Source organism: Nicotiana tabacum, chromosome 23, assembly GCF_000715075.1.
Source record: "Nicotiana tabacum cultivar K326 chromosome 23, ASM71507v2, whole genome shotgun sequence".
Lineage (NCBI taxonomy): Eukaryota > Viridiplantae > Streptophyta > Magnoliopsida > Solanales > Solanaceae > Nicotiana > Nicotiana tabacum.
In genome coordinates this window covers 9,706,985-9,734,185 of record NC_134102.1, presented here as the reverse complement: position 1 = coordinate 9,734,185, position 27,201 = coordinate 9,706,985, and the positions used below count along the sequence as shown (strand labels likewise).

At 36.9% G+C, this 27,201-nt stretch overlaps 1 protein-coding gene and 1 pseudogene across 1 annotated transcript; both read right to left on the bottom strand.

The window, feature by feature from the left end:
- Positions 1-290: 290 nt before the first annotated feature.
- Positions 291-2,237, bottom strand: LOC142177542 (alkane hydroxylase MAH1-like; annotated as a pseudogene).
- A 17,208-nt stretch (positions 2,238-19,445) lies between these two features.
- LOC107776324 (alkane hydroxylase MAH1-like) lies at positions 19,446-21,238 on the bottom strand. The gene has a single exon (XM_016596206.2). It carries the CDS (start codon positions 21,235-21,237, stop codon positions 19,687-19,689), a length of 1,551 nt encoding a protein of 516 aa, XP_016451692.2. The 5' UTR covers position 21,238; the 3' UTR covers positions 19,446-19,686.
- Between the last annotated feature and the right edge of the window lie 5,963 nt (positions 21,239-27,201).

The window sequence follows — 27,201 nt, the reverse complement described above, 5'->3', positions numbered from 1 at the left end:
CTTATACGACAATAACAATATAATTGTGTTAAGTTCTAAATAAATTAAAGATCGGCTAAATAAATTCTCATTTCTCACTGATCATATTTTTCCAAATAATATTAATTCATCTCAGGCTTATGAAATATATTACTTAACATCTCATATAACAAGCTATTTGAGTTTGTAATAAGTAAATAACACAACTGAAACGTAAAAGACTTGAGGAATAATCGTTTCTTTCCACCAAAAGTTATTTAAGTTCACATTATCACATAGGAAAAATGCACTTACTATTTCCTTTTGGGCAAGTGACACTCCCATTGAACATAAAATACAAGTAACATTATAGCTCGAGTATTCATGAGAATGGACTATATCCTTCCACATATAGATAAATATAAAAGTATTATGTCCACTTCCTCTTAACTCTAACTTTCAAACCATGTTTCATGTAGAGCATAACGGAGACATTGGTGGTAAACAACATGACCTTTCACCATTTCAATTTGGTAATTATGGATGATAGTAGCAACTACTATTTTCATTTGAGTGAAAGCTGCGAACATGAAGTTTAAAAAAGTATCCCTTAAGAACTTGTTGTCAAACTTCAACCCTGAAGTTGTTTCTCCATCGTTGATTATGTATGGCGTTAATAAATCAAAACCCTCTTCATCTACCTTAGGTTTTTCTCTTCTACTCAATTCTTTGTGCTTCATCAATATTAGGAGTGGCAAACGGGCGGGTCAGGTCGGATATGAGCGAGTCAAAAATGGGTAATTCAAAAAAACGGATAAATTATTCGACCCAACCCATATTTAATACGGATAAAAAATGGATTATCCGGCGGATAATATAGTTATCCATATTATCCATACCTTCTTGAATATAATCACTCTTGAAAAATTTCTAGTCTCCCAACATTGAGTAACCCCCAATTTGAGGCTTTAGAAATATAAAAGTTAAACTCATCAGTTATCTATTTGGTTATCCATTTTCTAAGTGGATAATATGGTTCTTATCCATATTCGACCCGTTTTTAAAATGTTCATTATCCAACCCATTTTTTAACGGATAATATGGGTGGATAACTGTTTCCTTTTAACCATTTTGACACCTCTTATTAATATATACTCACCTATGACATGATCAAGGACATCCAAAGCTTTTCTTAGTTTCATTTCAGGCCCAACTCCTAGCCATTTTTGCAACTTCCAAACACTTTCTGGCTATAAATAGCGTATGGTTACAACATATTTAGCATCATCCATGGCTTTCAAGAAGGGAACTTCCGGGAATTCAAGAGAGAGGCAACAAGATTCAAATCCTGTGAGTAATTTACACGTCGTATCAAAGGTGAATCTCTTGAAAACATCTTGCAAATCCACAATTCTATCTTCTTTAGCAATGAGCTCGAGGATTGGAATCAAGCCATTTTTTACCTTGTCCAAGCTTATTTTTGCCAAACACTTGTGAAATTTCTCATGAATGATCAATGCTCTAGCAAGTTTCCGTTGATTCTTCCATAGAACCGTGTCAGAATTAAAAATTCCATCACCTAGAACATCAAAAATCTTCTTGAGTTCTCGCCCTTTTGGAAAATTTGTAAAATTTGCACTCATAATATAGTGTACATTTGCAGGATCGACTGTACCAAGAATGTCCATATTAGTACACCAAAGGCCTTTTATCAAGAAAGTACCCTTAGTTATTGAAAGAATCTCTACACTCCTTTCATGAATTCTATGTATATGGAGAATAAGGCTTGGAAACATCCCAAGAAATGGCCAGTTCCATCCATAGCTATTTCTGCCTCGTAAAGCCAAGACTAAAAAGCAAGAGATTGCTACAAAAATCTCAAAGTGCCCTATTGAGGCCAATAGAGAAATAAAAGCCATATCTTGCCTAGTGTTTACTCTCCTTGGATCTTTATTTCATGCTTTACATATATATGGACAAACCGTCTAGTCTATTTATATGGTCTCATGATCGATGGGAATATGATGCATAACCTGTGGCAAAGTTAGGGTATATAAGAAAACACTAAGGGCGGCCGGTGCATAAAACATCTCGTGTTCACGCAGGATCTGGGAAAGGGCCACACCCCAAGGGGTGTAATGTAGGAATGCCGACCTTGATGCAAGCATCATTGGCTAATTCCACGGCTCGAAGGTCATGCAGAGACAACTTGATCGTTGCTCCAAGGCTATCCTCCATATAAGAAAAGATTTAAAAAAATTCAAAAAGTATTACACTTTGAACCCATAATTTCCAAATTATAACAAGTTCAATGGTACAAAAACAAAATATTGAACCATTAAGTTAAAATTCTGGATGCATAGCCGTACCATTATTTTATGTTTCAGATTTAGCTGTTTCCATTTGATGTGCTTATAGATATAGTCAAAATATACTGCGAGTCCGGAAAAAATCAAGAACCATTGATTTATCTAATGTTCCTATTTTGTATTCAAACAACAAAATTTCGATAGTCTAGAGACTTCTGAAGTTTTTTGACATATCACTTGCAGCAAGATCACTTACATTAAAGAGTTTGCAATTTTATAAAACTATGCTCAGGGAGAAAAGATGTCAGTGTTGAAAATGACTTAAGTGCCTGTAACCCTCAGAATAAGGTGTATTCTGAATCTAGTTGCTTAATTACCTTAATTACCAGACTACGTATACTCAATTAGTAGGATGTTGCTTCAGCAATTTGTTAAGATTTACTTAATATATAACATACATAATGTATATATACAAAAAAATAAATAAATTTTATATATTTTTTCGGCTATTATTTTTACAGCAGCTATATAATGTCATTTTTTCCTAATATGCCTGTGTTGAAGTTCGTTCAATATATATGACAAATAAGCGCTTGCCTAGTGGACTAAGAAGCCCTTTTTCATATAGTGCTATCTTTATATTATCTTTGCAATTTTACATAGAGCTGTCAATATGTGCCAGGCCGGATTAGCTCAGTCCATCCCACGTGGACTTTAGCAATTGATGGGTTGGGCTAGGCTAGTCCATGAAAAATACTCGATACTAGACACATTGGTACCTTAACTATCAGTACCGGAACTGATCATAACAAAACTGTGCCAAATCTGGTATGAAGAATCTCTCATAGATATGCAAAGGAGGAAAATTAGCCAATTCTGGATAAAGCGGAATTAAATATAATTTTTTATCATATATAGATTCACAGTGTAACAGACGGAGAATACAATTAAGGTGTGTAACGGGTAAACATAATATTAGGAGGAACGGGTATGAGTAAATTCACTATTTAAACACCAAGCTTTCCCCTCAATTGTATCAATCTAAAAATTATTATTTTATTTCCGAGTTAAATTTCTAGCAATTCAAGATTCAAGAGATACGAGAGATGAGCTATTCTAACTAATAGAATTCTCTTCACTTTTATTGCGTTGCTTTACTATATTTTTCATCATTTGTGTATTTTCACATTGTTGTTATTTTGGAAAGTAAATCAAATCAGTTGTTGGTGCCCTAAAATACAAAATTATTTGAACTATTAATTTAATTATAGGTTAAGCACTAATAACACTTTTAATTTTTGTGATATCTGAGTAAAGGACGCGCATAATATCTGCCACTTGAGGAAATTAGGAAAGTCATTTTTTTCTCATTTTTGAAGGAACTATATCCTTTCACATACATATCAAGTGTAATGTTTTCACTTTCACTCCCCGAGCTCCCATCACTCCATCCTAGCAAACAAGAAAAAAAAAATGAAAGAAGGAGAAATAGAAGGGAAAAATGGTACAACTGTCACCCCTTTTTAACCATAATTATAATTTTTTTTTTTTACAAAAATAGCCGATTAAATTCACTATTTATTTTTCTTAGCTAGTATTATACGTTAATTATTCATGATTATGTTTCATGTGACGGATAATGGAGCAATTGAGGGTAAACAACATGACCTTTCACCATTTTAATATGGTATACACTACTAGAAATTCGGCAAAACCCGACCAAGGTCGTCCGACCAACTTTGGTCGGTCAAAAAACCGACCAAAAAATAGACCAAAGTTGGTTGGTTTTTTAAAATTTTTTTTTTAAATTTTTTTTTTTTTACGAAACCGATCAACTTTGGTTGGTTTTCTTTGGCGCAAAAATGCGGGAAACTATTTTTGAGTCCCGCAAAATTTATATTTCAAGAACCCACCAATTTTGGTCGGTTTTTCAATTAAAATAAATAAAAATTAATATTAAAAATACCGACCAAAATTGGTCTGTTAATTCGGCCGGTCATTTAAAAAAACCGACCAACTTTGGTCGGTTTCGTGCGAAAATACAATTAAAGAGTATAAATCAAATAAAAGACAGTCTTAAAACAAAATGTACCAATGGTCTAGTGGTAGAATAGTATCCTGCCACAGTACAGACCCCGGTTCAATTTTCAGATGGTGAATCTTTTTATTACACAATTAAAATACTGACCAGACCAACTTTGGTTGGTTTTTTTTGCAATATTTATTTTTTGAATTTAATTGACCGACCAAAGTTGGTCGGTAATTTCCGACCAACTTTGGTCGGTATGCCTTTCCGACCATAAAAATACCGTCCACACGTAAATGATCACGTTTTGGTCGGTTTTTGGCCATTACCAACCAACGTTGGTCGGTTTTTTTGTCGGGTTTTTACCAAATTTCTAGTAGTGATAATTATGAATGATGCATATAACGTAACGTTAAGGTTATATATCATAATAAAAATGTGCTAACGTAGTTGACCTTCCACAAATTCATGTGGCTTTTTATAAAGCATACTCAAGGATATATACGGTAATATTATGAGATCCTTGTGACAATCCAGAGATATTAATTACAGTAATACTTTTTCGGGTTGTAACGACACGGCCGATCGTTTTGAGTATTATAACTCGATTTTCTTATTTACTGTTTAATTTATGCTTTATAGTTATTTTATGACTTACCGGGTTAGTGGGCTCGGGTCCGAAAGGAATTCGGAGTGAAATGAGATACTTAGTCTCATAATTAAAAATTTAAGTTAGAAAAATAGACCGGATATGGACCTATGTGTAAACGACGTCAAATTTAAATTTTGATGATTCCAATAGCTCCATATGGTGATTTTGGACTTAGGAGAGTGTCCGGAAAATTATTTGGAGGTCCGTAGTGGAATTAGGCTTGAAATGCCGAAAGTTGAATTTTTGAAAAGTTTGACCGGGGGGTAACTTTTTGATATCTGGGTCGGAATCCGATTATGAAAATTTGAATACCTCCGTTATGTCATTTATGACTTACGTGCAAAATTTGAGAACAATCGGACGTGATTCGACATGTTCCGGAGTCATTTGTAGAAATTATAAATTTCAAAGTTCAATAGGCTTGAATTGGGGTGTAATTCATGGTTTTAGCGTTGTTTAAGATGATTTGAGGTTTCGACTAAGTTCGTATGATATTTTAGGACTTGTTGGTGTATTTGGTTGAGGTCCCAAGGGTCTCGGGTGAGTTTCGGATGGTTAACGGATCAAAAATTGAACTACAACAGCTCCTGCAATTTCCTTCTACTGGAAATTTCTTCTGCCAAACATCGAGGCCCAGGATCGAGGACCTCGATCGAAGGCCAAGATCGAGGCAGAACCAAGGCTGTCTGGGCAGAATTATAAAATAAGGACCTCGTCCCATTCGCCATTTTTGACAAATTGGAGCTTGAGAGGAAGCAATTTTTGATAAATTTTCAAGGAAAACTTGAGGTAAGTCCCTTGTGATCATTTCTACTCCATAATATTGAATAGAAATTTGGCAATAAGATTTGTAGATTTGAGGGTCGAGTTGAGGTCGGATTTTGATAAAATTGATATGGGTAGACTCGGGGTTGAATGGGCTTTCGGATTTTGTAACTTTTGTCAGGTTCTGAGACGTGGGCCCTATTTTTGAGCTAAAATTCGAATTTTTATGAAAAATTAGCATTTTCTTATGGAATTAATTTCAATGAATTTTATTGACTGAAACGAATTATTTATGGCTAGATTCGAGGCGTTTGGAGGCCAATTTACGAGGAAAGGACATTGTAGAATAAAAATTTTACGGCTTGAGGTAAGTAATATTTTTAAATCTGGTCCTGAGGGTACGAAATCCCAAATTTTGGTATCATGTGATTATTTTGGAGGTGACGCACATGCTAGGTGACGGGCGTGCGGGCGTGCACCGAGGGGATTGTGACCTGATCCGTCCCAAGAAACTGTAAAGTTGAATAATTTGTTGTTAGCTATATGCTCTCTATGTGTTGATAAAATTTGACTGAAAATCATGTTAGAAATCATGCTAAGGCTATGTGATAGTACTGTTGGGACCTACAGAGGCCGCGTACTTGTTGAATTGCCTGCTAAATGCTATATGTACTCAGTCTTAGTTTTTACTTGCACATTTTATCTCAGTCTCTGTTATTATTATTGATACATCATATCATTGTTGTTTGAACTGATTTCATGATTATTGAGAGCCCGAGAGACTGGAGAAACTTCGAGAACTCCTTGAAAAGGGGTTTATTAGGCCTAGTGTGTCACCTTGGTGTGCACCAGTTCTGTTTGTGAAAAAGAAAGATAGTACTATGCGAATGTGCATTGATTATAGGCAGTTGAACAAAGTTAGAATCAAGAATAAATATCCATTGCCGCGTATTGATGACTTATTTGACCAGTTTCAGGGAGCGAGTGTATTCTCCAAAATTGATTTGAGGTCTGGGTATCACCAGTTGAAAATTCGGAATTCAGATATTCTAAAAACGACATTCATGACTCGTTATGACCACTATAAATTTCTTGTGATGTCTTTTGGGCTAACCAATGCCCGAGCAGTATTTATGCATTTGATGAATAGTGTGTTCCAGCTGTATCTTGATTTATTTGTAGTGGTATTTATTGATGATATTCTGGTGTACTCACATAGCCAGGAGGAGCATGCACAATACTTGGGTATTGTATTACAGAGGGTGAAAGAGGAGAAACTTTATGCCAAATTCTCTAAGTGTGAGTTTTGGCTTAGTTCGGTGGCATTCTTGGGACATATAGTGTCCAGTGAAGGAATTAAGGTGGATCCGAAGAAAATAGAGGTAGTTCAGAATTGGCCCAGACCATCTTCAGTTATTGAGATTATGAGTTTTCTCGGCTTGGCCGGTTATTATTGTCGCTTCGTGGAGGGTTTCTCGTCTATTACCCAGAAAGGTGCTCCGTTCAGGTGGTCGGATGAATGTGAAGAGAGCTTTCAGAAGCTCAAGACAACTTTGACTATACCTCTAGTATTGGTATTGCCTACAAGTTAGCATCTTATACTGTGTATTGTGACGCGTCGCGTAATGGTCTCGGCGCAGTGCTAAATCAAGACGGTAGGGTGATTGCTGATGCGTCCAGACAATTAAAGGTACATGAGAAGAATTATCCAGTCCATGATCGTGAGTTAGCAGCTATTGTTCATGCTTTGAAAATTTGACGGCATTACTTGTACGGTGTCCAGTGTGAGGTATATACCGATCAGCGGAGTCTACAACATTTGTTTAAACAGAAGGATCTTAACTTGCGGCATCGAAGGTGGTTGGAGTTGCTTAAGGATTATGGTATCACCATTCTCTATCATCCCGAAAAGGCCAATGTGGTGGTCGATGCCTTGAGTCGTAAGGCGGAGAGTTTGGGCAGCTTAGCATACTTACCGGTAGCAGAGAGGCCTTTAGCCTTGGATGTTCATGCCTTGGCTAATCAGTTTGTTAGATTGGATGTTTCCGAGACGAATCAAATTTTGGCCTGTGTGGTTTCTCGGTCTTCTTTATATGATCGTGTCAGAGAGCGCCAGTATGATGATCCACATCTGCTTGTCCTTAAGGACACAGTTCAGCACGATGATGCCAAAGAAGTCACTATTGGAGATGATGATGTATTACAGATACAGGGCAAGCTATGTGTGCCTAATGTAGATGGTTTGCATGAGCTGATTCTCCAGGAAGCTCACAAGTTCGTGGTACTCTATTCATCTAGGCATCGCGAAGATGTATCAGGATTTGAGGCAACACTATTAGTGGAGGCGAATGAAGAAAGACATAGTTGGGTTTGTAGCTCGGTGTCTAAATTGTCAACAGGTAAAGTATGAACATCAGAGGCCAGGAGGATTTCTTCAGAGACTTGAAATTCCGGAGTGGAAGTAGGAGCGTATTGCCATGGACTTCGTAGTTGGGCTCCCATGGACTTTGAGAAAGTTTGATGTTGTTTGGGTGATAGTAGATCGGTTGACCAAATTAGCTCATTTTATTCTAGTCGGTACTAATTATTCTTCAGAGCGGTTGGCTGGGATTTATATTCGCGAGATTGTTCGCCTACGCGGTGTGCCGGTGTACATTATTTCAGATCGGGGTACGTAGTTTATCTCACAGTTTTGGAGGGCAGTGCAACGAGAATTGGGCACACAGGTTCAGTTGAGTATAGAATTTCACCCTCAGATGGACGGACAGTCCGAACTCAATATTCAGATATTAGAGGATATGCTATGCGCTTGTGTCATTGATTTTGGGGGTTCTTGGGATCAATTGCTGCCACTTGCGGAGTTTGCTTATAATAATAGCTACCAGTCAAGCATTCAGATGGCTCCGTATGAAGCTTTATATGGGAGGCGGTGTTGGTCTCCGGTGGGTTGGTTTGACCCGAGTGAGGTTAGACTATTGGGTACTAACTTGGCTCAGGATGCTTTAGAGAAGGTTAAAGTAGTCCAGGAACGGCTTCGCACGGCACAGTCTAGACAGAAGAGTTATGCCGATATGAAGGTTCGTGATGTTGTTCACATGGTTGGGGAGAAGGTTCTGCTCAAGATTTCACCCATGAAGGGTGTGTTGAGGTTCGGGAAGAAAGGCAAGTTGAGCCCTTGGCATATTGGGCCTTTTGAGATACTTAAACAAATTGGAGATGTGGCTTATGAACTTGCCTTGCTACCTAGTCTATCAGGTGTTCATCCAGTGTTCCATGTATCCATGCTCCAAAAGTATGTCGGGGATACGTCGCATATTATGGATTTCAGTACAGTACAGTTGGACGGTAATTTGACTTATGACGTGAAGACGATGGCTATTTTAGACCGATATGTTAGAAAGCTGAGGTCAAAGATCATAACATCAATGAAGGTGCAGTGGAGAGGCCAGCCAGCCGGAGAAGCTACTTGGGAGATTGAGCAGGAGATGCGGAGCAAATATTCACACTTATTTGAGACTCCAGGTATTATTCTAAACCCATTCGAGGACGAACGTTTGTTTAAGATGGGGAGAATGTAATGACCCGGCCGATCGTTTTGAGTATTATAACCTCTTTCCCCCATTTACTGCTCAATTTATTCTTTATATTTGTTTTATGACTTACTAGGTTAGTGGGTTCGGGCTGGAAGGAATTCGGAGTAAAATGAGACACTTAGTCTCATAATTAAAAATTTAAGTTAGAAAAGTGAATCAGATATGGACCTATGTGTAAACGACCTCGGATTTAAATTTTAATGATTCCAATAGCTCCGTATGGTTATTTTGGACTTAGGAGAGTGTTCGAAAAATTATTTGGAGGTCCGTAGTGGAATAAGGCTTGAAATGTCGAAAGTTGAATTTTTGGAAAGTTTGATCGGGGGTGAGGGGTTGACTTTTTGATATCGGGGTCAGAATCTGATTCAAAAAATTTGAATACCTCTGTTATGTCATTTATGACTTGTGTGTAACATTTGAGGTCATTCAGACGTGATTCGACAGGTTCCGATGTCATTTGTAGAAATTAGAAATTTCAAAGTTCAATAAGCTTGAATTGGGATGTAATTCATGGTTTTAGCATTGTTTGAGGTGATTTGAGGATTCGATTAAGTTCGTATGATGTTTTAGGACTTGTTGTTATATTTGGTTGATGTAATGAGGGCCTCGAGTGAGTTTCGGATGGTTAACGGATCAAAAATTGAACTACAACAGCTGCTGCAATTTCCTTATGCTGGAAATTTCGTCTGCCAAAAAATCGAGGCCCGGGATCGAGGGCCTCGATCGAAGGCCAAGATCGAGGCAGAACCGAGGCTGTCTGGGCAGAATTATAAAATAAGAACTTCGTCCCATTCGCCATTTTTGACAAATTGGAGCTTGAGCAGAGGCGGATTTTGATAGATTTTCAAGGAAAACTTGAGTTAAGTCCCTTATGATCATTTCTACTCCATAATATTGAATAGAAATTTGGAAATAAGATTTGTAGATTTGAGGGTTGAGTTGAGGTCGAATTTTGATAAAATTGGTATGGGTAGACTCGCGGTTGAATGTGCTTTTGAATTTTATAACTTTGGTCGGGTTCCGAGACGTGGGTCCCCATGGGCTATTTTTGAGCTAAAATTCGAAGTTTTATGGAAAATTAGCATTTTCTTATGGAATTAATTTCAATTAATTTTATTGACTGAAACAAATTATTTATGGTTAGATTCGAGGCGTTTGGAGTCCAATTCACGAGTAAAGGACATTGTAGAATAGGAATTTCACGGCTTGAGATAAGTAACAATTTTAAATCTGGTCCTGAGGGTACGAAACCCCGAATTTTGGTATCATGTGATTATTTTTTAGGTGACGCACATGCTAGGTGACAGGCGTGTGGGCGTGCACCGAGGGGATTGTGACTTGGTCCGTCCCTTGGAAACTGTAAAGTTGAATAACTTGTTGATAATTATGTGTTCTCTATGTGTTGTGGAAATTTGACTATAAGTCATGTTAGAAATCATGCTTAAGCTATGTGATAGTACTGTTGGGACCCACAGAGGTCGCGTACTTGTTGAATTGCCTACTAAATGTTATATGTACTCAGTCTTAGTTTTTACTTGCACATTTTATCTCAGTCTCTGTTATTATTATTGATACATCATATCATTGCTGTTTAGACTGATTTCATGATTATTGAGAGCCCGAGAGACTGGAGAGATGTTACACCCCATGTTTTCGTACGTAAAAATACGCCATAATTAAATTGATGAATGCTCGGAAATGAGATATTACATCCCGCATTTTCGTACGTTAAAGTTTCGTCGTAAGTTAATCGACGTAAGTTTGGGAATGGGATTATTTTGAGATTATAAGCATTTTACTATTTCAAACAAGTGATGAGTAAATTCTTGAAGGAGAGAGAGTAAGCAAATCGAAGAAAATAAATTTTATCAAAGTTTGACATTTTGGGATAAAATACGGCCCGAGCTAAAATACCCGATATTTATGGACTAATACCATACAAGGTACCACATGGTCATGATAGTGAGGTGTATAAAGTATGTTAAAAGTGAGTAGTATTTTAAGTAAATTAAGATAATTCTTAATTATGTGGGTAATTGGTTAATTATTGGGTAATGACACATTACCTAGTTAATTAAGGAGTTGTGGATGATTAATTAAAGAATGTGATTAAGATAAAATATCCCCATGTGGCAGCAAAGCAATCCATGAATTGTGACTCTTAAGTCACTATACTATGAGTCACACCCATTTAATAAAAGAGAGATATAATATTTATTCTTAAGAATCATAAGTCAAAAAAACTCATTCTTATATGCATTCAAACGTAATTATTTATGTGTTACAAACGTAAGTCACAAACATCACATAAGCAAGGTATGATCTTCAACAATTCAAAGCAACGTGAGATTTTGCAATTATAAGGGAGTACGGTGCAATCTTCTCAAGAATATCATACGGATTTTTTTTCCTACTCCGGTCTTGCCGTCACGTGTTTTGTCGCGATTGTCGCGTGTTAGAGGAATTGTCCAGAGAACCGATTCAGGTATATTAAGGCTATCATTTCTTTCCTTTTGGCATGATCCAAAAGATACAAACGAAACGAGCAAAATACGCAACTTCCATAAATGACTCTATTCATAGAAATGCTAGAGATGCTTATGTTCTTGATTCCCCATGTGTCCTATTATTCTATCATCTGTTCATGGGTCTCAGAAAATACGTAAGTTTATAAAGTTTATTTCATGATATTAATTAAAGGCATAATGGTCTTATGATATTCCGAGAGATTTTATTGACATACTTCTCATGCATTGCATTCATTTACATTGACCCATGACCAGATGGCATTATATACGCGTATATATGTATATTATATGTATATGAAAAATGGAAAAAGTTTACGACGTTATATATGCACCACCACCTGATCAGCTGGTATACGTTGATGATTTTACCCACAGTGGCCGAGATGATATGATGGGATGCCCTCAGCGGCTTGATGATGTTATGAATACATGTACCTATGCACGACATGACATTCATACGCATATGCATGACACTATGAGTATTTCCTGATGTACAGAGTTATTCAGACTTACATGTTGAGTCTTTTACTCCATGTTTCTCTCATGTCTATTATTTACTGATTTTCATTCCTTACATACTCGGTACATTATTTGTACTGACGTCCCTTTGCCTGGGGATGCTGCGTTTTATGCCTGCAGGTCCCGATAGATAGGTTGAGAGTCCTCCAAATAGGCTATCAGCTCAGCGGAAGATGTTGGTGCGCTCCATTTGCTCCGGAGTTTCTTATGTGGTCAATATAATTAGGACATGTATTGATTAGTATGGCGGGGCCCTGTCCCGACCTTTATGACATTTATGTACTCTTAGAGGCTTGTAGGCATATGTCGTGTACGTGAAAGATTGTACGGCCTTGTCGGCTTATGTTTAGTGTAATTTTGGTCTTATAGGCTAGTATATCATATGTGTAAGTTTGCATTCCCTCATGCTTTACTCCGGTTCATTTACCTATAATAGAATGATACGAAAGATACGTTACGTTGGTACTCGGTTGAGTAAGGTACCAGGTGCCCGTCGCGACCCATCGGTTTGGGTCGTGACAAGAGATTTATGACTGAGTGAGGCCGAGGGCCTGATTGTGAGATATTGATACTATAGCACGTGAGTTGGCCGTGCAGATCCTTTTATTATACTATAGCACGTGAGTTGGCCGTGCAACACGTGAGTTGGCCGTGCGAACCCAGATATTTATATTATGGTGCGTGAGTTGTTCGTACAACACGTGAGTTGTTCGTACAACACGTGAGTTGTCCATGCATATTATAGCGCTTGGGCTGTAGGAGCCCCTCCGGAGTCTGTACACCCCTAGCGAGCGCGGGTACCCATTGAGTGTGAATGTTGAGGGCTGGGAGCCCAGTGAGTGATTGTTGTCCTGAGAGGCTGTACTTGCTTTTCATTTGTTGTTGCACTTAGTTGCTATCTGTCATTGTTGTAAAATTTTCTGAAAGATTTTATATCCGAAATACATGAACTTGAACTGTATAGAATTGATTTGACTTAAAATGCTGGATTTGAAAGCATGTCTATTCTTTGCTGGAATTACTGAAAATGAACTATAACTGTGTAGCTCGTCACTATCTTCAATTCCTTATTTATTATTGTTAGTTGCTGAGTTGGTTGTACTCATACTACACGCTGCAATTCGTGTGCAGATCCAGGTATTCCCACACATAGTGGATGTTGATTCTTCCGCACAACTGATTTTTCGGAGATTCAGAGGTAGTTGCCGTGTTTCGTAGACCTTGTCTCTCTTTCCCTATCTCCTTGTTTATTATATTTTGGTCTTAGACTATTATAGACCTTATGCTCCAGATTGTACCCATATTAGATGCTCATGTACTCAGTGATATCAGATTTTGGGGAGTGTTCGTATCAGTATTTGTGGGATTATGTATTGTATTTAAATATTATATTTTCAGACTTAAAAAGAATTTGTGGTTTAATGAGATTTTCGACTTGCCTAATATTGAGATAGGCGTCATCACGACAGGTTAAGATTTTTGGGTCATGACACGGGTATTTTTAATTCTTTTCATAAAGAGTAACTTGTTGGATCTACTACTTATTTAAGTCCTTTTTTTTTTTCTGCCTGTGCAAAGTATTCGGTCTTCCCTAGTAGAGACGACTTTGGGATTTTCATTTGATAATATTTCAACTTTCAAGATTTTTAGCGTTGAACTCACTATATTTATGGACTAAAAATTTAATATTTGTCAAAATTTTATTATATATATATATATATATTGTGTTTCCTATCAAAAGTATTGGATTAGATAGAATCTATAATACTAAGGCTAAATCTGCCTCTATTCCCTCATAAATAATAAAAAGAATTTGAATTAATTCCTAGCTGTTACATAAATTGCTTTCACAGAATACAGCTTTATGTCATATATATATTGTGTTTCATATCAAAAGTATTGGATTAGATAGGACCTATAATACTAAGGCTAAATCTGCCTCTATTCCCTCGTAAATAATAAAAAGAATTTGAATTAATTCCTAGCTGTTACATAAATTGCTTTCACAGAATACAGCTTTATGTCGACATATCATATTTCATTTTTTTTTTTAAATTCTTTTTCTCGTTTGTAGAGAACAAAGTTGTGGCAATGTGGAGCAATTTACACGATGGCACACTGCCATTATTTTGATAGATAAACACTGAACTGATAAATACGGCACATAGTCATTATTTTATTCCATTTTTATTTTTATTTGTGTAAAGATAAGCTAGGACTTCTACCCTTGAATTCCCATTCCTTTATGTAGTATCGAGTAAAAGACGATATGAGAAAGCTGTTAAAACTAAACGAATAGCCTCAACTAGACCTAAGTAAATCTATATAACTACTTGTAACGATCCGGCCGGTCATTTTTAGTATTATAATTCTGTTTCTCTATTTACTGTTCAATATATGCTTTACAGTTATTTTATGACTTACCGGGTTAGTTGGTTCTAGTCCGGAAGGAATTCGGAGTGAAACGAGATACTTAGTCTTATAATTGAAAATTTAAGTTAGAAAAGTTGACTGGATGTGGACTTATGTGTAAACGACCTCGGATTTGAGTTTTTATGATTCCAATAGCTCAGTATGGTGATTTTGGACTTAGGAGCGTGTTCGAAAAATTATTTGAAGGTCGGTACGTAGTGGAATTAGGCTTGAAATGCCGAAAGTTGAATTTTTGGGAAGTTTGACCGAGGGGTTAACTTTTTGATATCGGCGTCGAAATCCGATTCTAAAAATTTTATTAGATCCGTTATGTCATTTATGACTTGTGTGCAAAATTTAAGGTCAATTGGACGTGATTTGATAGGTATCGACGTTGTTTGTAGAAATTGAAAGTTTCAAAGTTCATTAGACTTGAATCTATGAGTGACTCGTGTTTTTAGTGTTGTTGGATGTGATTTGAAGACTCGACTAAGTTCGCATGATATTTTAGAATTTATTGGTATATTTGGTAGAGGTCCCGAGGGGTTCGGGCATGTTTCGGATGGTATTCGGATTATTTTCCATCATTTTGACACTGCTGGTAGCTGCCGTTTGTTGGTATTCCAAACCTTCTTCGCGATCGCGAAGATTGGGATGCGATCGCGTAGGCTTACACTACAAAAAAATTAGAATTAGCTACGAACGTTGTCACTAATCTGTCGCTAAATCACCCGTAGCTAGCAAAATTTCTTGATAATCTATCGCCAATCCGTTGCTAAATGAGATTAGCGACATATTTTTCTGTTTAGCTACAGAATTTGTCCATCGCTAAAACCAGATTTGTTAGTAGTGTTAGTTGGGCAGTGGAGGTTTTGTTCTATGCAATCGCGTGGGGATATCCGCGATCGGGTAGGGTTAATTGGGGACTACTGTGTTTTGTTCTACGCGATCGCGTGAAGAGGGATGAGATCGTGTAGCTCTGGGATTTTGTGACTCGCGAACGCGTAAAGAAGGTCGTGTTCGCGTAGAGTAAGTGGAGTGAAAATAGAAGTCACGCGTTTTGTGCTTCGCGATCGCGTGGATCAGTCCGCGATTGCGTAAGTCTGTGAAGTTGTGCATCGCGATCGCATGGTCAGGTCCGTGATCGCGTAGAGTTAATTTGGGTAGTGGAAAAATTGTGTTTCGCTATCGCGTGTGAATGTTTGCGATCGCGTAGAGCAAATGACACGGCACAAAGTTTAAGTTCTGAAAATGAGACTTCATCCCATTTTTTATTTTTGACGGATTTGAGCTCGGGAAGAGGCAATTTTTTGGAGTTTTCAAGAAAAATAACGGGGTAAGTGTTCTTAACTCAATATTGGTTAAATTAACTGAATTCATGGTTGTTTTTATCATTTAATTGGTGAATTAAGTTGAAAAAGTTTGAAAACCCTCTTGGATAAATTTGAGGATTTGAGGGCCGAATTGTTATCGGAATTTAGTAATTTTGGTATGGTTAGACTCGTGGTTGAACGGGCGTTCTATTTTGTAACTTTCGCCAGATTCTGAGACGTGGGTCCCCACGGGCGATTTTTGAGCTAATTTTCGGATTTTTATGAAAAATTAATATTTTCTTATGGAATTAATTTCAATAAATTTTGTTGACTGAATCGAATTATTTATTTCTAGATTCGAGGCGTTTGGAGGCCAAATCACGAGGAAAAGACATTGCAGAGTAAAGAATTTCACTGTTTGAGCTAAGTAATAGTTATAAATCTGGTCCTGAGGGTATGAAACCCCAGATTTTTTTGTGATTATTTTGGAGGTGACGCACATGCTAGGTGACGGGCGTGTGGGCATGCACCGAGGGAATTGTGACTTGGTCCATCCCGTGGAAACTGTATAGTTGAATAATTTATTGTTAGCTATATGCTCTATATGTGTTAAAAAAATTTGACTGCAAATCATGTTAGGAATCATGCTTAGGCTATGTGATAGTACTGTTGGGACCCGCAGAGGTCGCGTACTTGTTGAATTATTTGCTAATTACTGTCTTGTACTCAGTCATGATTTTACTTGCGTATCATACCTCAATTTTTCTTGATTTTGTTGATACACTATGTTATCTTTGTTTGGATTAATCTTTGTAATTTTCGAGAGCCGAGACACTAGAGAGGTTGAGGACTGAGGGTCGGTCTGTGAGGTAAGGATACTATAGCTAGCACGTGAGTTGTCCGTGCAGGATATTATAGCACGTGAGTTATCCGTGTAAATTATGGCGCTTGGGCTGTATGAGCCCCTCCGGAGTCTGTACACCCTCAGTGAGCACGGGTACCCATTGAGCGTGAGTGCTGAGGGCTGAGAGCCGAGTGGTTGAGCTGTTGTGACGATTTGAGTAACTGTTGCCCCGAGAGGCTGTACTTGTTTTTCATTTGTTGTTGCACTTAGTTTCTATCTGTCATTGTTGTGAAATTCTCTGAAAGATTTTATATCCGTATTACATGAACTTGAACTGTATAAAACTGATTTGACTTAAACTTATGGAATTGAAAGTATGTCTACTCTCTGCTAGAATTACTAAAAATGAACTATAACTCTGTAGCTCGTCACTATCTTCAGTTCCTTAATTATTATTGTTACTTGCTGAGTTGGTTGTACTCATACTATACCCTGCAATTCGTGTGCAGATCCAGGTATTTTCGGACATAGCGGGTATTGATTCTCTCGCACAGTTGATTTTCTGGAGGTTCAGAGGTAGCTGTCGTATTTCGCGGACCTTGTCTCTCCTTCCCTATCTCCTTGTTTACTGTATTTGGTTTTAGATTATTATAGACCGTATTTTCCAGATTTGTATTCATATTAGATGCTCATGTACTTAGTGACACCGGATTTTGGGAGTGTTTATATATGTATTTGTGAATTTTCTTCCGCTGAATTTAATCATTTTATTTTTAAACATAAAAGATATGGGAGTTTATTGAGATTATCGGCTTGCCTAGTATTAAGATAGATGTCATCACGACATGTGAGATTTTGTCGTGACATTACTCCTCATAGGGACTCAAACCAAAAATTATTGAAGCATTTAAAAAAACTAAAACTCCTCTCTCACTAGAATTGATTTCTATTAAAAGAAACTTATAGTATATTTTTTTCCCATGTATTAAAAATAAAATCATTCAAGTGAAAAAGTGAGGCATCAACTATCTGTGTGTAAAACTATTATTGCTTACTCCAGTAGCGGCCTCAAATTTTTAAATCGTGAGCACTCTCAACTGTCTTAAATCTAAAAATGCTAACCCTCTCACTCATATCACTGAGAAGTAGAAAGAGCGTTATTCAAAAATGTAATGGATATATTTTCATTATTAGAAATAGTGTGTTTATGTGAGTGCTCATCAACAAAAACAATGCATTTATTCTTTTCTTTTTGGGCTAATGACATTCACATTATCTGAACATGAATACAAGTAACATTATACCTTGGTAGACATGAAGATGGCCTAAATCCTTCTAAATGCAGATTATATATAACATTCTCCCATTCTTACTACAAAAAGATGAAAAGCTGGAGAATGACGGAGAAATTAGGGTAAACATTAACTTTAAAACCATGTTTCATGTGGAGGATGACGGAGCAATTAGGGTAAACATTATGACCTTTTACCATTTCAATCCGGTAATTATGGATGATAGCAGCAGTCACAACTTTCATTTGAGTGAACGACGTTTCTTTCCCTAAACATTTCCTTGGTCCTGCATTGAAGCACAAAAACTTGTAAGATAGCTCATGTTTTATCGTTCCACGCTCTGATATACATTTCTCTGGCTTGAATTCTGAGGCATCCTTTCCCCAAATATGAATTCTATTCCTCCCATTGCATACACATTAAACATCACTCTCCTCTTAGGATGAACATGGTGACCACTTAGGAGAATATCAGGTTATTATGGAGTCTTGAGCTGGAATGGGACTGGGCGATATAGCCTAAGTAGTGCTTCACACAATGTAGTAGGTATATAAACAATTTTTTTAACTCTTCTACCGTAAAAAGCCACCATCTTTTGGCTTCTCCCACTGGGATGATTGCCCTGAGTTCTTCCTTTATATTCTTTTCAACCTCAGGATGTGTGAAAATCAAGTGGTGAACACCCTTCACTTTCAACCAAGAGGTTGTGAGTTCGAGTCACTCTAAGAGCAAGGTGAAGAGTTCTTGGAAGGAGGGAGCCGAGGGTCTATCGGAAACAGCCTCTCTACCCCATGGTAGGGGTAAGGTCTGTGTACACACTACCCTTCCCAGACTTTACTAGTGAGATTATACTTGGTTGTTGTTGTTGTTGCTGTTGTTGATCTGTGAAAATCAGCCAAATGAACCAAGTAAGGCAAGAGGTAACTCCATCACGCCTAGCGACCAGGAAATTTTATATTGTATCCCTCAAGAATTACTATCAAACTTCAACCCAAGTTTTTGTTTCTCCATCTTTCATTATGCATAATGTTAGTAAGTCAAAACCTCCTCCTTCTTCTTCTTCATTAGTTTTTGCTCCTTTGCTCAATTTGCCATGTTTTATCGATATATATTTACCTATAACCACAAATTCTTGAAATTTGTCTACTCCCCTTTCACTTACATATCACTGAGAAATAGAAATAGAAAGAGAGTAATTATTATTAGTAATTATGTTCCCTTCTAAAATGTGATGGATAAATTTTTATTATCAGGTGAGTTTGAAATAGTATAGAACCAACAGAAAAGTAAAAGACTTTTGAAATAACCGTCTGTATACACCAAAAGTTAATCAACTACACATTATTGTGTAGGACTAAAACCATGCATTTATTCTTCCCATTTGGGCTAATGACATTCCCATTATGTGAACATGAACACAAGTAAACATTATACTACAAGAACAAGATGGAAAAAAACCGAGCAACATAAAAGTACTATGCCCATCTTTTCTTAACCCTAACTTTAAAACCATATTTCATGTGAAGGATAACGGAGCAATTAGGGGAAATATCATGACCTTTCACCATTTTAATCTGGTAATTATGGATGACAGCAGCGGCCACAGCTTTCAATTGAGTGAAAGACGTTCCTTTCCCTAAGCACTTCCTTGGTCCTGCATTGAAAGACAAAAACTTGTAAGATGGCTCATGTTTTATCGTTCCACGCTCTGATATCCATCTCTCTGGCTTGAATTCTGAAGCATCCTTTCCCCAAATGAATTCCATCCTCCCCATTGCATACAAATTAAACATCACTCTCATCTTGGGATGAACATGATGACCACTTGGGAGAATATCAGATTCTTGTGGAGTCTTGAATTGGAATGGAACTGGAGGATATAGCCTTAATGCTTCATACAATGCAGCATGTAAATAAACAACATTTTTCAACTCTTCTACGGTAAAAAGCCTCCATTTTTCGGCTTCTCCCACTGGCATGATTACCCTGAGTTCTTCCCTTATATTCTTTTCAACCTCAGGATGTGTGAAAACTAGCCAAATGAACCAAGTAAGGCAGGAGTTAACTCCATCACGTCCAGCGACCAGGAAATTTAATATTGTATCCCTCAAGAATTTATTATCAAACTTCAACCCTGTTTTTGCTTCTCCATCATTGACTATACATAATGTTAGTAAGTCAAAACCTTCTTCTTCTTCTTCCTTAGTTTTTGCTCCTTTGCTCAATTCATCATGTTTCATCAATATATATTGACCTATAACTTGGTCAACAAATTTCACAGATTTGCTTAGTTTCTTTTCTGGACCAACTCCCAGCCTTTTTTGCAAGTTCCAAATAATTTCTGGTAATAAATGGCGTATTACTATAACATGATCGATATCTTCCATGGCTTTAAGAAAGGGAACATCTGGGAACTCAAGAGAGAGGCAACCAGGATCAAAGCCTGTGACTATTTTAAATATTGTATCAAAAGTAAATCTCTTGAAAATATCTTGCAAATCAAAAACTCTATCTTCTTTAGCCATGAATTCATGAATTGGAATGAGGCCATCTTTGACCTTGTTCTCAATAGTTTTCACCAAACACTTGTGATATCTCTGATTAATGATCAATTCTCTAGCATATTCCCTTTGATTCTTCCACAAATCAAAGTCAGAATTAAAAATTCCATCACCTAAAAAATCAAAAATCTTCTTGAATTCTGGCCCTTTCGGAAAAGTTGAAAAATTTGCACTCATGATATAATGCACATTTGCAGGATCCACTGTGCAAAGAGTATCTGTATTAGTAAACCAAATGCCTTTTAATAACAAAGTACCTCCAGTTTTCGAAAGAACCTCTTTAGTCCCTTCATGAATTCTGTGTATACTGAGAAGTAGAGCTGGGAACATACCGAAAAATGGATAATTTCTTGGTAGGCCATTTTTATCCCTATCTCCTAAAGCCCAAAAAATTGCAAAAAAGAAAAAGATTGCTATAAAGATTTCAAGGTATGCTATTGAGGCAAAAAGAGAACTGAAAGTCATTTCTTTCATAATGTGTATTCTTTTGGATCTTTTTACTTGATGCTTATTATATGGACAACACTATTCTATTTATAGCTAAGGTTCAACAACAACAACATCAATCTAGTAGTAATCCCACTAGTGGGGTATGAGGAGGGTAGAGTATACGCAGACCTTACCCCTACCCGGGGTAGAGAGGCTGTTCCGGGAGACCCTCGGCTCAGAGACAAAAGATCTGTAACAACACAGAAACCAGATAAATAGAATCAGCACCGTAAGAGACAACAAATACGTGGAAGGGAAATAAGTATGTCAATAATAAAATTAAAAAATAAATAAATTATGAAAATAAAAATCGTGTGATGAACAACAACCGCTAGCAGACCTAGACCAAACTCTTTCAGATTGGAAGCTATTTATAGCTAAGGTTCCAAGATTGGTGTAATATGGCCAAATTTTCGTGACATTTGCCATGACATAATATCCATTATAATAAATTTGTGGTTTATGACATTTGCCATGACATAATATCCATTATAACAAATTTGTGGATCATGACATTTGCCATGACATAATATCCATTATTAGACCAAGGATTTCTTGCTATAAATTGAGGAGTTTCTCCTCATTTGAAAACACACCAATTCAAGAGTTTTTCACTCTTGTCTTTCTTTCTCCTCATTTATTTCATTATAGAGTATTTTGTAAGAGAGTGAGTGTTGGAAAATACTTGTGTGAACCCTTTCTTTGGAGTGATATTGTGAGGTTATTCTCTTGGGGTATTTGGGATTAATTAGAGTATTTACTCTAATTTTGTAGTCTTGTTGGTATAGTGAAATTGCTTCTCTCCGCTTGTGGACGTAGGTCACCTTGACCGAACCACGTTAAATTTGTGTCTTATTTATCTTCTTTAATTGCCGTTATTATCAACTTCCATTGTCTTTGTTATTGTCATTATACCGTTGTTTGGCTAAATTCCGCACTACCCGGGTTCTCGATCCTAACAAATTGGTATCAGAGCCAGATCTAACCGGGTTAGTTTAAATAGCCAAAATGGCTCTAACAAAGTCTTATGTTGAAATATTTGACCGAAGTGCAAACTTCGGAATGTGGCAATTAAAGATGGAAGCTATCCTAATTCAAGATGGCTTAGATTTGGCACTGCAAGGAAAGGAGAAGATGCCGGATAAAATGACGGACGAGGAGTTTGCCGTCATAGACAAAAAGACAAAAGCAGGTATTATTTTAAATCTTTCAAATGAGGTTTTGTGTGAAGTTGCAGCAGAAAGCTCAGCCAAAGGCATATGGAAAAAGCTTAAAACCCTATATATGAAAAGAACAGTAGAAAACAGACTTTACCTAAAGCAAAAACTCTACACTTTTCATATGACTGAAGGTACCTCTATACTTACTCATCTTGATACTTTTAATTCTCTTCTTATGGATTTAAGTAACATAGATGCTGAAATCAAAGATGAGGATCAAGCTGTGTTATTGCTTGTTTCCTTACCCAATCGTTTAAACATATAAGAGATATTATGCTTTATGGAAAGGATAATATCTCTTATAAAGATATCAAATCTATTTTGAAATCAAAAGAACAAATAGATAGAGATATTACTGGGGAAACTAGTGGGAACCAAGGGGAAGGCTTATTCATAAGAGGTAGATCCAATAAGAAATATTCAAGTAGTGAGAAACTTAAATCAAGGTCAAAATCCAGATACAAAAATGTCATGTGCAAATATTGTCAGAAGAAAGGTCACATTATTTCTGAATGCTTTAAATTGAAAAATAAAGAAAAACATACAGAAAATAAAAATGAGCACAAAAATACTGACACTACCGAAGCAAGTGTAGCTGCTGATGAGACTGAGGGAACTATTTTGTTAGCAACTAATAATAGTTTCAAATCTAACAATGAGTGGATTTTAGATTCGGGTTGTTCTTATCATATGTGTCTCAGTCGGAATTTATTTACCATATATGAATCTATTGGAGGTGGAGTTATCTTGATGGGCAACAATGCTACCTACAAAGTTATTGAAAAAGGTACAGTCCGAATCAAAATACATGATGGTGTGGTGAGAATTCTCACCGATGTTAGACATATTCCTGACTTGAAACAAAATCTCATCTCTTTGGGCACTCTAGAATCTCTTGGGTGCAAGTACACATGTGAATGTGGAGTTCTGAAAATTTCTCATGGTGCATTTGTGATCATGAAAGCACGCAGATCTGGTACGTTGTATACTCTTTTGGGATCTACTGTTATAGGTGCTGCTGCAGTTTCAATATCAGATAAATCAAATTCTGCCATCACCAAATTGTGGCATATGCGATTGGGGCATATGAGTAAAAAAGGTCTTTCCATCCTCAGTAAAAGAGGTCTCTTATGTGGCCAAAGTACCGGAAATATGGAGTTCTGTGAACATTCTATGTTCGGGAAGCAAAAAAGAGTCAGCTTCAAATCTCCAGCGATTCATAGAACAAAAGGTACTTTGGATTACATTCATTCCGATCTTTAGGGTCCTTCACATACCCCATCAAAAGGTGGTTCCAGGTATATGTTAACTTTCATTGATGATTATTCAAGGAAAGTTTGGGTTTATTTCCTGAAAAATAAAAGTGATGTTTTCTTAAATTTCAAACAATGAAAAGTTTTGATTGAGAAGCAAACAGGAAAACAGGTTAAGCGGCTTAGAACAGATAATGGCTTGAAATTTTGTAATGATGAATTCAACGAATTTTGCAAGAATGAAGGAATTGCTCGACATCGTACTGTGAGAATGACACCTCAGCAAAATGGCTTGGCAGAAAGGATGAATAGAACTCTTTTGGAAAGGGCTCGTTGCATGATTTCAAATGTTGGGTTGACAAATGCCTTTTGGGCAGAAGCTATCTCTACAGCTTGTTATATTGTCAACCGAGCTCCTTCTGCACTTTTGAACTTTAAGACTCCAGAGGAAATGTGGTCAGGTACTCCTGCTAATTATTTTGATTTAAAGATATTTGGTTGCCCTGCATACATGCATGTAAATGATGGAAAATTAGAGCCAAGGGTTAAAAAGTGCATTTTCCTTGGGTATGCATCTGGGGTGAAAGGATACCGACTATGGTATCCTGATCCCACGGCACCAAAATTTACAATTTGCAAAGATGTAACCTTTGATGAATCCTCTATGTTACATTCTAGAAAAGAGTCTTCTAGTTCTTGTAATACAGATAAAGGAAAGAGTACACAGAACCAGGTGGAGATTGAGATTGGCATTCCTTCTGAGCCAAGCTCATCAACTTTGGAGCAAAATACAATTGAAACTCCTGAAGTTGAGACAGAAGCTCAAATTCCTAAAGTTGAGACTCCTGAAGTTGAACAAGAAGAAGAGGAGTGTTCTATAGCGAAACATAGACCAAGAAGAGAAGATAAACAACCATTAAGGTTTGGAGATTATGTTGCATTTGCTTTTTCAGTTGCATAGGAAACTGAAGAAATTGGAGAACCATCAAAATATTCAGAAGCAGTTTCTGGTGCTGACTCAGCCAAGTGGCTGATTGCAACGAATGAAGAAATTGAGTCTCTCCACAAGAATGGTACTTGATCTCTTGTGAAGCTGCCATCAGGAAAAAGAATTGTTGGTTGCAAATGGGTCTTTAAGAAAAATGATGGCATTCCAGGGGTTGAAAATGCAAGGTATAAGGCACGATTAGTTGCAAAGGGCTATAGTCAGGTACAAGGAGTTTATTTTAATGATATTTTCTCACCTGTTGTTAAACATAGCTCTATTCGTGTATTGCTTGCCTTCGTTGCCATGTATGATTTGGAATTAGAACAACTTGATGTTAAGACAGCTTTCTTACATGGCGAACTTGAGGAACAAATATACATGCATCAACCCGAAGGATTTGAAATTGAAGGAAAAGAAGATCATGTTTGCTTGTTGAAGAAATCCTTGTACGGATTAAAGCAGTCTCCAAGATAATGGTATAAAAGGTTTGATTCCTTTATGTTGGGTCATGGTTATTGGAGGAGCATGTATGATAGATGTGTTTACTTCCGGAAGTTAAATGATGGTTCATTTGTGTACCTATTATTATATGTTGATGACATGCTCATTGTTGCTAAGGATTTAACAGAAATTCACAACTTGAAAAGTCAACTGAAAAGTAAATTTGAGATGAAAGATTTGGGAGCAGCTAAGAAAATCCTTGGCATGGAGATCAAAAGAGATCGAAAAGCCAACAGGCTATTTCTGACCCAGAAGAAGTACTTGGAGAAAGTCTTGGAGAGGTTTGGCATGAAAGATGCTAAACTAGTTAGTACCCCCCTTGCTGCTCATTTTAAGTTATCAGCTGCTCAGTTCCCGCAGTCAGAGGAAGAAGAGAGGTACATGGCACAAGTTCCTTATTCGAGTGTAGTCGGCAGTATTATGTATGCAATGGTTTGTACACGTCCAGATATTTCACAAGCAGTGAGCGTGGTAAGCCGGTATATGGCTTGACCTGGTAAAGCACATTGGCATGCTGTGAAATGGATTCTCAAATACTTGCGAGGTACTTCAAATACATGTTTGGAGTTTGGGAGAAATACTAACACTTTGGTTGGTTTTGTAGACTTAGATTATGCAGGTGATCCTGACAAAAGAAGATCACTGACATGCTATGTATTTTGCATCGGTGGTTGCGTTATTAGTTGGAAAGCTACATTACAACATGTAGTAGCTTTATCTACTACCGAAGCAGAATATATGGCAGTGACCGAGGTAATCAAAGAAGCTTTATGGTTGAAGGGTCTATTTGCGGAACTCAGTTTACACCAAAGTGGTATTACCATTTTTTGTGATAGTAAAAGAGCCATTCACTTTACTAAAGATCAAATGTATCATGAGAGGACGAAGAAAATTGATATAAAGTATCATTTCATCCGAGAAACCATTACTGAAAGAAAAGTCTCTGTTTAGAAGATCAACACTAGAGACAATCCTGCTAACATGTTCACAAAACCTTTTCCAGTGTCCAAGTTCAAGCTTTGCCTGAACTTGATTGGCATTTATGAAGAATGATGTTGCCCATTGGGGTTTTTGCAGAGAAGGTGGAGCAAATTTACTATATATAAGCCGAAATTAGGCCAAGGTGGAGATTTGTAATATGGTCAAATTTTCATGACATTTGTCATGACATAATATCTATTATAACAAATTTGTGGTTCATGACATTTGCCATGACATAATATCCATTATAACAAATTTGTGGATCATGACATTTGCCATGACATAATATCCATTATTAGGCCAAGAATTTCTTGCTATAAATCGAGGAGTTTTCTCCTCATTTGAAAACACACCAATTCAAGAGCTTTTCACTCTTGTCTTTCTTTCTCCTCATTTATTTCATTATAGAGTATTTTGTAAGAGAGTGAGTGTTGGGAAACACTTGTGTGAACCCTTTCTTTTGAGTGATCTTGTGAGGTTATTCTCTTGGGGTATTTGGGATTAATTAGAGTATTTACTCTACTTTTGTACTCTCTTTTGTACTTTTGTTGGTATAGTGAAATTGCTTCTCTCTGCTTGTGGACGTAGGTCACCTTGACCGAACCACGTTAAATTTGTATCTTCTTTATCTTCTTTAATTGCCGTTATTATCAACTTCCATTGTCTTTTTTATTGTCATTATACTGTTGTTTGACTAAATTCCGCACTACCCGGATTTCCGATCCTAACAATTGGAATATGTGTATAGTCATGTGAGGTCATTTGATTCAAGTGTGGATCATTGTTGTAACAAATAACATGTATTATTTTTAAGATTATAAATTTCGCAGTTACTTGTAGATTTTTGGATGACTTGACAGTTTACAAATTTGTCGGTGTGCAGAAGTTGAAATCTGCAGAGTTGTATGATTATAGTATGTGTGTGTGTATAGTATTTCGTTTTTTGAAGCTAGTTTCTATACTGCAAGACAGCCAAAATGTTTTATGCTACGAGGAA